The sequence below is a fragment of the Eptatretus burgeri genome, chromosome 4, assembly GCF_056783735.1.
Source record: "Eptatretus burgeri isolate ZD-2024b chromosome 4, Ebu_testis_v1, whole genome shotgun sequence".
Classification (NCBI taxonomy): domain Eukaryota; kingdom Metazoa; phylum Chordata; class Myxini; order Myxiniformes; family Myxinidae; genus Eptatretus; species Eptatretus burgeri.
The window spans coordinates 87,707,787-87,720,632 of NC_140964.1; the positions used below are offsets into that span (position 1 = coordinate 87,707,787).

The window sequence follows — 12,846 nt, forward strand, 5'->3', positions numbered from 1 at the left end:
TGAAGTTTCTTGCCAAGCTTGGCAAAACGCCTTCCGAATCCTTCGCAATGCTGCAGCAAGTTCACAGGGAAGAAACGATGTCACGTACGCGTGCATTTGAATGGCACAAGATGTTCAAAAAGGGACGGCAGGAGGTTGAAGACGATCCACGGTCTTGAAGACCTTCAATGAGCAGAACGGCGGACAACATCGAGCGTGTGAAGCAGATGGTGCTCGCAGATTGTCGACTCATGGTGCGGATGATTGTTGAGGAACTTTCCATCAACAAGGACACTGTCTGGAGCATGATCACTGAAAATCTCGAAATGCGCAAGGTGTGTGCAAATATGGTCCCCAAGCTGTTGGCCGAGGACCAGAAATCGCAAAGAGTCACTGTCTGTCAAGACATTATCGAGCGTCTCGAGGACGATCCAGACCTGCTCGGGAGAGTCATTAATGGCGATGAATCGTGGATATTCGAATACGATCCCGAGACCAAATGGCAGAATCGTCAGTGGAAAAGTCCGGCATCACCAAGACAAAAGAAAGCAAGGATGTCGAAGTCGAAGGTCAAGGTGATGCTCATCGCATTTTTTGACATCAAGGGCATCATCCACTTTGAGTTTGTACCACAGGGTCGAACAGTGAATCAATACGTGTACAAGGAGATCCTCCGGTGCCTCATTAAATCAGTCCGGGACAAGAAGGGGGATCTGTGGGAGAACAACGCCTGGGTGCTCCACCATGACAACGCCCCTACTCACAGTGCCCTGACCATCCGACAGTTTATGGTGGAGAGGAACGTGCCAACTCTGGAGCAACCCCCGTATTCGCCAGACTTGGCCCCTTGTGATTTTTTTCCTATTTCTCAAGCTCAAGGGGGTGATCAAGGGGACCTGATTTCCTGATGTGGAGGCCATCAAAAGGGCCATGACGACGGAGCTCCGGAGGATTCCAGAAGAACACAGGGGTGCATCGATGCGTGGAAGAAGAGGATGGACAAGTGTGTGAGACTGGAGGGAAACTATTTTGAAGGGGACAAGCTGTGATTTCAATATATTTTTTGGAATAAATTTTCTGTGAAGTTAGTCCCGTTGCTTTTTAGATGTACCATATATATATATATATATATATATATATATATATATATATATATATATATATATATATATATATATATATATATATATATATATATATATATATATATATGTCGCCTTTAGGTCACAATTTTAAACCAATCTTCACGAAACTTCACAAAATGGTGGGGTCAGTCATAAGCAAGAAGATTATTGATTGAGGTCAAAAGCTCAACATAGGGCCAAGGTCAACGGTCATATTTCACGGCCAAAAGGTCAACGGTCATATTTCACGGCCAAAAGGTCAACTTCAGTGGAATTTCAAAAATCCTCAATTTTTATCCAATTGGCTTGACATTGAAGAGGATTTGCATATTAGGTCATTGAATTCAACCACCAATTATTTTTTGGTCAAATTTGTTTTATGGATTTTGCAAGTATCGTGCTATGCACAACATCTTTCTTGTACTGAATGTCTGTTTGTTTGTATGTCAATCGTCCTCAGGTCACAATTTTAAACCAATCTTCATGAAACTTCATGAAATGATATAGTTGATGATAAGCAAGAAGCCTATTGATTTTGAGGCCAAATGGTCAACAGAGGCAAAAGTCAATAACGTTGTCAATTTCTAAATGAATCGATTTTCATCTGATTGACTTGAAATGTGAAGAGGATTTGCTTATCAGGTCACTGAATTCAACCACCAATTATTTTTATGGTCAAATTTGTTTCATGTATTTCACCAGTATCGTGCTTTGCAGGATGTCTTTGTTGTTTGTTTGCTTGCTTGTCTGTTTGTGAGCAGAATATCTCAAAAGGTTATGTGCAGATTCGGATGAAATTTGGGGGACAGGTTGGGTGCGTGAAAACAACCAATTTATTACATTTTGGTGAAGATCTAGATCCAGATCTTGACAGTTCAAGTGATTCTTCACCATAGAAAGGGAAAAAAAGAAACGATATATCGCAGGATATTTCAAAAAGTTGTTGATCAACAAACCTGGCAGAGGTACGTGCTCTACTGAATGCCGTTCCAGTTTAACATGGAAAACACCAGTTCAATCTCAATGATATATAACAGAGGTATCAATGTTCAAGGCACCGATACTCAGAACTATATCAATAACATTTGCTTCACATAAAGCAGGACCCACATCCCATTCAAATAATTCGTACACCCCTGGTGGAGCCTCAGGGTGTACTCTCTTACATCTACTTGATTACAGAGAGAAAAAAGAAAACCTCCGAAGGACAAAACACTCAAAGATACACATCCATCCATCCATCCATTGGGACCATACTCTGTGCAGAGCGTTGGTGCTGCCTCAGCAGTCTCCTTAGCTATTGAGCAGAAATCCTGGATGGGTCACCACTCCGACACAGGATACAAGCAAACTGGCACTCATTTTGCCGACTTCATAAGGATGCCAGGCAGAGTCAACCCCAACTGGTATTCATTCAACAGCCAAGTGGGATTTGAACTCAGGATCCTAGGATCCCAAGCCCCCCACGCTAACCATTAAGCAAACACCAGGCATAAAGATGTACACTATCTGCTAAGAACACCGAGATAGAAACAGAAGGAGAAAAGATGGAGCAAAGGAGGACGTCAAATATATATTTGGGACTTGGAGAAAAAGACAAGAAAGGAAGAGAGAGGGCGTCAAACATTGTTGCACATGGAATATGTAGATACCATTTTAATTGTTGGCTCATTCTCCAACAGAAATCAAACATGAAAATACAAAGCACACAAAACATCTGTCAGACTCCATCTCTCTAAGCTACATCTTCTTCAGCGCACAGCCGCACAGCCGCACCCCCGGAAAATGATGCTACCTGCAGGATGGAAAATGGATGTACTCATATTTCTAATTGTACATACTTTATTCGCGTACTCACATTCTAATTGTACAAACATTATACATGAACTAACATTCTAATTGTACATACTTTATACATGCACTCACATTATAATTGTACATACTTTATTCATGTACTCACATTCTAATTGTACATACTTTCTCCACATACTCACATTCTAATTGTACATACTTTATGGACGTACTCACATTGTAACTGTACATACTTTATCGAAGTACTCACATTTCTAATTGCACATACTTTACAGACGTACTCACATTTCTAATTGTACATACTTTGTAGACGTAATCACATTCTAATTATACATACTTTACACACATTCAAACATTCTAATTATACATACTTTATTCACGCACTCGCATTCTAATTGCACAAACTTTATTCATGTTCTAACATTCTAATTGTACATGCTTTACAGATGTACTCACATTTCTAAGTGTACATACTTTACAGACGTACTCACATTTCTAATTGTACATACTTTGGAGACATATTCACATTCTAATTGTACATACTTTATCCACGTACTCACATTAATAATTGCACATACTTTATAGACGTACTCACATTCTAAATGTACATACTTTATTGATGTACTCACATTTCTAATTGTACATACTTTATTCATGTACTCACATTTCTAATTGTACATCCTTTTACCAAGTACTCACATTCTAATTGTACATACTTTATACACGCACTCACATTCTAATTGTACATACTTTATTCATGTATTCACATTCTAATTGCACATACTTTATCCACATACTCACATTCTAATTGTACATACTTTATAGACGTACTCATATTGTAACTGCACAAACTTTATACACGTACTCACATTTCTAATTGTACATACATTATACACGTACTCACATTTCTAATTGCACATACTTTATCCACGTAGTCACGTACTAATTGTACATACTTTAGAGACGTACTCACATTCTAATTGTACATACATTATACAAGTACTCACATTTCTAATTGCACAGACTTTATCCACGTACTCACTTACTAATTGTTAATAATTTTTGACGTACTCACATTTCTAATTGTACATACTTTACAGACGTACTCACATTTCTAATTGTACATACTTTACAGACGTACTCACATTTCTAATTGTACATACTTTACAGACGTACTCACATTTCTAATTGTACATACTTTATCCACGTACTCACATTCTAAATGTACATACTTTATTGATGTACTCACATTTCTAATTGCACATACTTTATAGACGGACTCACATTCTAATTGTACATACTTTAGAGACGTATTCACATTCTAAATGTACATACTTTATCCTCGTACTCACATTCTAAATGTACATACTTTATCCTCGTACTCACATTTCTAATTGCACATATATTACAGACGTACTCACATTGAAATTGTACATACTTTAGAGACGTATTCACATTCTAATTGTACATACTGTATCGGCGTACTCACATTTCTAATTGTACATACTTTATCCCTGTACTTACATTTCTAATTGCACATACTTTATCCCCGTAATCACATTTCTAATTGCACATACTTTATTGATGTACTCACATTCTAATTGTACATACTTTATCCCCGTACTCACATTTCTAATTGTACATACTTTATCCCCATACTCGCATTCTAATTGAACATACTTTATAGGCGTACTCACATTCTAATTGTACATACTTTATAGGTGTACTCACATTTCTCATTGTACATACTTTATCGACATACTCACATTCTAATTGTGCATACTTTATAGGCGTACTCACATTTCTAATTGTACATACTTTATCCCCGTACTCACATTTCTAATTGCACATACTTTATCCACATACTCACATAGTAATTGTACATACTTTATAGACGTCCTCACATTTCTAATTGTACATACTTTATAGACGTATTCACATTTCCAATTGTACATACTTTACAGACGTACTCACATTTCATATTGAACATACTTTAGAGACATATTCACATTCTAATTGAACATACTTTATCCACGTACTCACATTTATAATTGCACATACTTTATAGACGTACTCACATTCTAAATGTACATACTTTATTGATGTACTCACATTTCTAATTGTACATACTTTATTCATGTTCTCACATTTCTAATTGTACATACTTTATCCACGTACTCACATACTAATTGTACATACTTTATAGACGTACTCACATTTCTAATTGTACATACATTATAGACGTACTCACATTGTAATTGTATACACTTTATCCCCGTACTCACATTTCTAATTGCACATACTTTATAGACATACTCACATTGTAATTGTACATACTTTATCCCCATACATTTCTAATTGCACATACTTTATCCCCGTACTCACATTTCTAATTGCACATACTTTATAGACGTACTCACATTCTAATTGTACATACTTTATCGGCGTACTCACATTTCTAATTGTACATACTTTATCCCCGTACTCACATTTCTAATTGTACATACTTTATGGAGATACTCACATTCTAATTGCACATACTTTATAGACGTACTCCATTTCTAATTGTGCATACTTTATACACGTACTAACATTATAATTGTACATACTTTATGGAGATACTCCCATTCTAATTGTACATAGTTTATGGACGTACTCCATTTCTAATTGTACATACTTTATAGACGTACTCACATTCTAATTGTACATACTTTATGGAGATACTTACATTCTAATTTTACATACTTTATGGACGTACTCCATTTCTAATCGTGTATACTTTATGGACGTAGTTGGTTGAAAAAAAGAACATGTGTTACTGGCTTCGACTACGTGGCGTTTGTAGTCTACGCTAGCACATTCTGTGGAGACAGACAAACAAAAAGACCCAAATGCAATACCCTCTCCTTTGGCGAGGGTCATAAATTGAGCATTTCTTTTTGTTTTGGTTACTCTCAAATGATGTATGAGAGGCATTCAAAATGTTCTAAGAATGAGAAGCTCATAATATTGTTGGCCACGACAGTTTTTATATTTTTTGATGCAGTTCCCATTGACTCCGAATAACTTGCTCCATTTGTTTTTCAAATGTTTTATGGCAGTAAAAGGGGAGTTTTCAAATTGTTTCTTCACCACATCTCGGTTACTTCAGGTAGTTGTTCATTGGTTGATAAAACGGCGGGTATGCAGATACTGTGCGACTTAAAATGTCAAAACAGATAATAGTCACTCGGAACCAGATCCGGGCTGTGAAGGGAATAATCAAGTTACTGAAAGCCACAGTTAAAAACAGCAGGACGCACAACAATGGCCTTGTCCATTGACATAAAGGAGAAACATCCAGTCAACATCCATCGGGATTTGTCCTCATAATGGCCTGCCACAATTTTTGCATGATACTGGACTGGCATCATATTCCGCTGTGACAGTAGACATGTGAGGCACATTGTCAACCAGCAGGATTTTTTCTAACATCCAAGAACATGAAGGCTATTATTTTGTCAGCTGAAGGAGGACAGACGTGAAATGTATTTGGTGGTAGTTTGCATGGACTCCAATTTGGTGTCAGGTTCCCAGTGATGAAGGGACATTTTGTCGCCAGTTACCAGGTAAGCGATAAAGTCTGCTTGGTCTGCGTTGCATAATTCGACAAGCTTGCAACGTGATGTCAGCCGTTGCTGTTGACCGTGAGTGCTGAGGTTTCAGGGGACTCATCTTGCTGAGACCATGGACATGCCAAAGTGTACTTGGATGATGATGAAAATGTTGCCAACTTGCGGGCATATTTAGGTGACCTTAACACAGCTATCCTCCTTGAATAACACTTACACCTAGTCAAGGTTATGGGTCGGTTTTACCTGCCAGCGATCCTGACATCGAGTCATCAAGGGACTCGTGTCAGTGCAAGAAATTGGCCATCCATGTTGGTTACTGCAGGATAAAAGGATGTACCTTCACCACATCTATCGACCATGCACTTGTAGATTTCCTTTGGAGAAGGTGTCTTCTTTTCGTTAATATTTGATAACAACTCTGCCAAAAAACAAACTGTCAGGATCATAAAACTTTGCCTGACATACAAGTATGCATGGAAATTAGAATGAGCAAAAAACACAAACAAAACAAAATGACATGATGGTGCCAGCAAATATAATGCCATTCCGATAACGTTTTCAATGATCGTGTCTCACAACAGCCGAAACTGCACAAGCTGTGAGTAACAATGGTTGCTCACAACAACAATCAAATCAGAATTGACTTCATTCATCGATGTCTATGAGACTGTTCTTCAGTATTACTCACTCACTTTGTGCGAATTTCACCTGAAGAGAGCACAACGAAAAGCTTTGTGGTTTTCTTTTTATGATAATGTCCTTCAAAATGTCTCTGTTCATGTCAATATTAAAACAATGGTTGTCTGCCACAGTTGCAAACTCAGTTGTTTTTGGTTTTATACATACCGTCGTGCCCCCAGAATCCGAACGCCCCATTGTTTGAACAAATTGGAATCCGAACAATTTTTTCAAGAAAATTTTGCCCTAAAATCCGAACATATTTTAGAAAACTGAACACAACGTGGTGTTCATGTTTGTTCACGTGTCTCCCCCACCTGTTTGACGCGCATCTTCGCGCTTTGTTCATTCAGTTAGTCGGTGGAAGTACTCGTGAAAGCATCTCTCGTGTGTCGATCGCTACTTTACCTCGTGGTTTCACCTTGATTTGTGCATTTTTTTTTTCAATTATCACCCTTGTGCATTCACCATGGCACCCAAGAAGAGCAGTGAAGCAAATAGGAATAAGAGGAAGTCCGTGAGAACGACAATTGAGTTGAAGAAAGAACTTATCGCAAACCATGAGAACGGTACGCGTGTGTCTGATCTCGCTGCCATGTTCGAGCTGCCGAAATCGACTGTGTGTAGGATTCTGAAAAATGAAGAAGCGATAAAAGCGCGAAAACCCATCGTGAAGTGAACTCATTCAATGAACCCTCTGATGAATCGGCTTTCACGAACTCAACGTTTTTTTTCGCGAGCATGGTAGTGACGTCATGCTGCGTCACCCAATCGCTTCACCTCTTGATTCTCTCCCGTGGAACCGTGCGGTGAAAACGGCACGTTTGTGTCTCCACAGAGTGTACTGGGATATAAAACACCATTTGGTGCTTCATGGTTAATTACATACCTCCACCGGGCTGAACAGTTTACGTTTTGGATCCCAATGGCCACTGATAGGCCAGAGCTGCATCCAGACCTGATAGAAGAAGCGACAACGCTCCTGCTCATCCCCCAGGTTTGGAATGAGATTCATGACCCAGAAAAGGTCATTTACTCATCTTATTTTACCTTAAGCATGGGTAATTTCAGTTGAAAGTGTCTTGAAAGTGGATTTTCTTGGGGTCCAGGAACGGATTAATTCACTTTCCATTATTTCTTATTGGGAAAATAGTTTTGGAATCCGAACTTTTTGGAATCCGAACAGCCTCTTGGAACGAATTAAATTCGGATTCTGGGGGCACCACTGTACATCTATATAATCTATATATCTCAACACATAATGTTAAAGAAGGTGTAAAAGTATCAATTTATTTGTGAGAAATTATTGTGTGTTTATAACTTGCTATTGTAACTTGAGACCTTCGTACTCCTCTCTGAAAATATTTTGCACAAATTTATATTTGGAATTGTTGATATGTTGAATACGTTCCTACTGTCAGTTGTTCTGTTGTGAAGCTTGGACTGTGGAAGGAGGGTGAGTTGGAGCGTAGCGAGGAGAGCGAGCTGCCGTGTCGCGATGATGTGCACTATAAATAAAGCACGATAGTCCTGCATAATTTGGATAAGTGATTAGCTTTTGAAATATGCTTCATTGGTTTGTGAGTTACATCGTGTAAATAGAGTGATTGGTTCTGAGAGTGAGATGTCTAACGTGTTGAGTACATTACCAGTGCTGTACAGAGTCCTTGGTTTCTTCTTTGATGGTGCTGAAGATCCCTTCGGCTCAATCATCACTTCAAAGACTGTAGTTGGAGCAGACCAGTCCTTCTTCTTGGCAGAATCTTCTGGGAGAGGTCCAGCGGTCGACTGTTGAGAAACGTATAAACTGTCTTTACATACCCCTGGATGTGAACAGTTTGCCAGGTAAACATTGGATGAAAGCACCAACAAGTCCGTTTTCTGCTGTTCTACAGACAAAATGGCTCCTGTCGAACCCCCTGCTCCTGCCTGTGTAGTATTTGTTTCATGAACAACCTGGCTTTGGCTTTGGGACTGATGAGGCCTTTTCCTCTGAGGTATCACAAGTTCATTTGCACTACAGGATGCTGTGGAGAAGCAGCCAACACCATCCTTCAGACACGGAGCCTTTGGACTTGATGAGATATGCTCACTGCTGTGTGCTATTGCATTTTCAAGAGATGTCACCGTCTCTTCTATTATGGATGACGTGAAGCATTGGGGTAAAAAATGTACGTCGAAGTAATCGTTCTTCAAACTATGTTCTCCTTCCTCATTCGTCGCCAATTTTGATATCGTCCTTTTCTTGCAAGTAGTGTTTCCATCATCCACCATATTGGATTGGTAAAGGGCATTACAACTGACGAGGTCAAAGGAGTCATTTCCATTTTGTTCCGACTCTGCCTTTTGTTCAGCTTTTGCATTCTTGCCTAATAATACAGACTGAGAGCAAGGGGAAGACTTGATGACTACCTCAATGTGTGCATCAATACCAGTTGTGGCTGCAGAAGAAGGTACAGGAGAGAGAGATTTTAGAGCAATATGTTTCCCATCGTATTTCCCAACATTCTTGCCATTATTGTGGAACCCATAAGGGACAATCCCAGCTTCTTCCTTCTCTTGCAGACATTTCACTTCTTCTAGAGTTTCCATGAAGTGACTGTCAGGTTCCGCAGCAATATTTGTGCAACCTTTTACGTTGCCTGAACAATCATTCATGGTCTGCTTGCCACACAGTAAAATTAATGTTGGTTGAAGTCTTTGGTCAGCATCTTCTGAGACAATCGTTTGATTCAAAGTAATATTTTTTGCCAAGTCAAGGAAAACCACATCCGCTGAACTCTGGCTGTTGCAGGAAGTTCTTCCATGTTCCTCGGGTGCTTCCATACTATCTTGAGTTAAAAACAAAGGCATCACAAAGCATTAACATCAATGAGTCATCATCATCACACCAATTGAAAGCCTTTATCTCTGAGCAAGGGTCAGCTTTTTGTGGGCTCCAATCATGGTACCCTTTCTTGTTGCAATGTTTTTACGGCCGGATGCCCTTCCTGACGCCAACCCTTTAGTCGCCTTCGACCCTGCAGGGATAATTACCAGTATACTGGTGCTCATTTTGCAGACCTTCAGAAAGATGACAGGCTGAGTCAACCTCCCTGATGCTAACTCAGCAGCTAGCAGGGCTCGAACTCAGGACCCCAAGGATCCCAAGCCACCGCCTCAACCACTAAGCCACACCAGGCTCATTAACATCAATGAGTATTTCATGCTAATTATCAGCCATGTATTTCATACGAGCAAATACAACCTGTCGCTTCACTGATGGGAATATTAGGGGGGGGGGGGGGGTAAGAGGAAGAGGAGGGAGTGAGGAGGGATAGAGGAGGGATAGAGGAGGGATAGAGGAGGGAGAGAGAGAACTGAGGGGAGGGGGAGAGAAGAGGGAGTGAGAGGAGAGAGAGGAGGATGGGGGAGGGAGAGGGGACAAAGAGGAAGGAAAGGGTAGAGGAGCCAGGGGATCAAGGAGGAAGCGAGGAGGAATAGGAGAGGGAGGAGCTAGAAAGGGGTGAAAAAAGGGGGAAGTGATGCCTCACCAAATGTCGCTAAAACTCTGAGAAAGGGGGAGGGGGTAGGAGCGAGGAGGATGTGGGAGAAAGGAAGGGGGGGAGTGAGGAATGGTTTGGGAAGAGGTATGTGTGAGGGGAGGGGTTCTCAACTCACATTTGGTCGTGGGACTTGAGGAGAAAGGATAGGGGGGGAGGGTGAAGTACAGTTTTGAACTAAACGGGGTGCGTTAAAAAAGCATGTTAATACAGCACACGGAGACCGCCGGCTGATGCCCATGGGGGGTGGAGACAGGAGGCGGTGTGGGAGGAGGTAAGCGTGAAGAGAGGGGGAAGGAAGGGAAGGGAGCATGAGGGGAAGGGAAGGGAAGGGCGATAAAACAGCAGCATCTTTTTAACTGCTGGATTCTCTATAAAACCGGGCAGGAGCAATTAAAGCACACGCTATCTATCAGGCAAAGGCCTGCCTGCATGTATATAGGCATGCTCACACATGCAGTGACCTTTGCACCCCTCACTCCAAATCTGATTCGTACATGCTACACTGTGGGGAAGCAGTTTTAAATTCAAAACTAAACCGTCAGTCCTTAACAGTCCCCTAAACAGAGGTGGAGGGATGGGGGAGAGAAAGAGGGAGAGAGGTGCGAGAGAGGGGGAGAGACAGGGAGAGCGGTAATAGAGAGGCCGGAGGGGAGGGAGAAGAGAGAGAGAGAGAGAGAGAGAGAGAGAGAGAGAGAGAGAGAGAGAGAGAGAGAGAGAGAGAGAGAGAGAGAGAGAGAGAGAGAGAGAGAGAGAGAGAGAGAGAGAGAGAATGAAGAGGAAGTGAGAGGAGGGATTAACAAGGAGGGGTGAGGGGGGTTGGGAGGCTAGGAAGGGGTGGGGGTCGGGAGGGCAATGCCTCACCCAACGTTGCCATACACTACGGGAGGGGGTGTGTGTGAGCGAGGAGGGGGAAGTGGGGAGGAGGAGGGGTTTGGGAGCAGGTAAGCATCAGGGGAGGGGAAGGAAGGCAGTGTGATGGCAAGGGAAGGTAAGGCAGTGTGAGGACAAGGGAAGGCAGCATGATGGAAAGGGAAGGTAAGGCAGTGTGAGGGGAAGGGAAGGTGGAGAGAAGGGAAGGGAAGGTGGAGAGAGGGGAAGAGAAGGTGGAGAGAGGGGAAGGAAGGTGGAGAGAGGGGAAGGGAAGGTGGAGAGAGGGGAAGGGAAGGTGGAGAGAGGGGAAGGGAAGGTGGAGAGAGGGGAAGGGAAGGTGGAGAGAGGGGGGAAGTGAAGGTGGAGAGAGGGGGAGGGGAAGGTGGAGAGAGGGGAAGGGAAGGTGGAGAGAGGGGAAGGGAAGGTGGAGAGAGGGGAAGGGAAAGTTGAAAGAGGAGAAAGGAAAGTTGAGAGAGGGGAAGAGAGGGTGGAGAGAGGGGAAGGAAGGTCGAGAGAGGGGAAGGGAAGGTGGAGAGAGGGGAAGGGAAGGTGGAGAGAGGGGAAGGGAAGGTGGAGAGAGGGGAAGGGAAGGTGGAGAGAGGGGGAAGTGAAGGTGGAGAGAGGGGAAGGGAAGGTGGAGAGAGGGGAAGGGAAGGTGGAGAGAGGGGAAGGGAAGGTGGAGAGAGGGGAAGGGAAAGTTGAGAGAGGGGAAGGGAAAGTTGAGAGAGGGGAAGAGAGGGTGGAGAGAGGGGAAGAGAAGGTGGAGAGAGGGGAATGGAAGGGAAAGCGGCGTGAGAGGAGGAGGATGAGGAGAAGAGATTGGGACCATACTCTGTACAGAGCGTTGGTGCTGCTGAAGCAGTCTCCTTGGTTATTGGAAACAATCCTGGACGTGTCGCCACTCCCACACAGTATACCAGCATGCTGCCACTCATTTTTCCGACCTCGGAAGGATGACAGACCGAGTTAACCCCACCTGGTATTTATTCAACAGCTGAGGGGGATTTGAACTCAGGACCCTAGGATCCAAGCCCACCATCCTAACCATGAAGCCAACACCAGGCATAGGTGAGGAGAAGGGAAGGCAAAGCGGCATGAGGGGAGGGGAAGGGAAGGGAAGGCTGCTTGAGGGGAGGGGAAGGGAAGGTGGCATGAGAGGAGAGGAAGGGAAGGGAAGGCAGCATGACAGGAGGGGAAGGGAAAGCAGTGTGAGGGGAGTGGAAG

General features: G+C 42.4%; 1 protein-coding gene across 8 annotated transcripts in view; it reads right to left on the minus strand.

The window, feature by feature from the left end:
- The window catches only part of LOC147028620 (uncharacterized), a 118,708-nt gene that overhangs the window by 28,947 nt on the left and 76,915 nt on the right, over positions 1–12,846 (minus strand). For 2 of the 8 annotated variants that reach the window (XM_085879239.1, XM_085879236.1), the window contains exon 1: positions 8,857–11,316. The exons of 4 other annotated variants lie outside the window; for them this stretch is intronic. In XM_085879239.1, coding sequence (XP_085735365.1) covers positions 8,857–10,060 — 1,204 coding nt within the window. In that variant the 5' untranslated portion in view covers positions 10,061–11,316. Of the gene's footprint in view, positions 1–8,856; positions 11,317–12,846 lie in introns of those variants that run through there. 2 more of the 8 variants (XM_085879237.1, XM_085879238.1) reach the window with 2 other exon arrangements.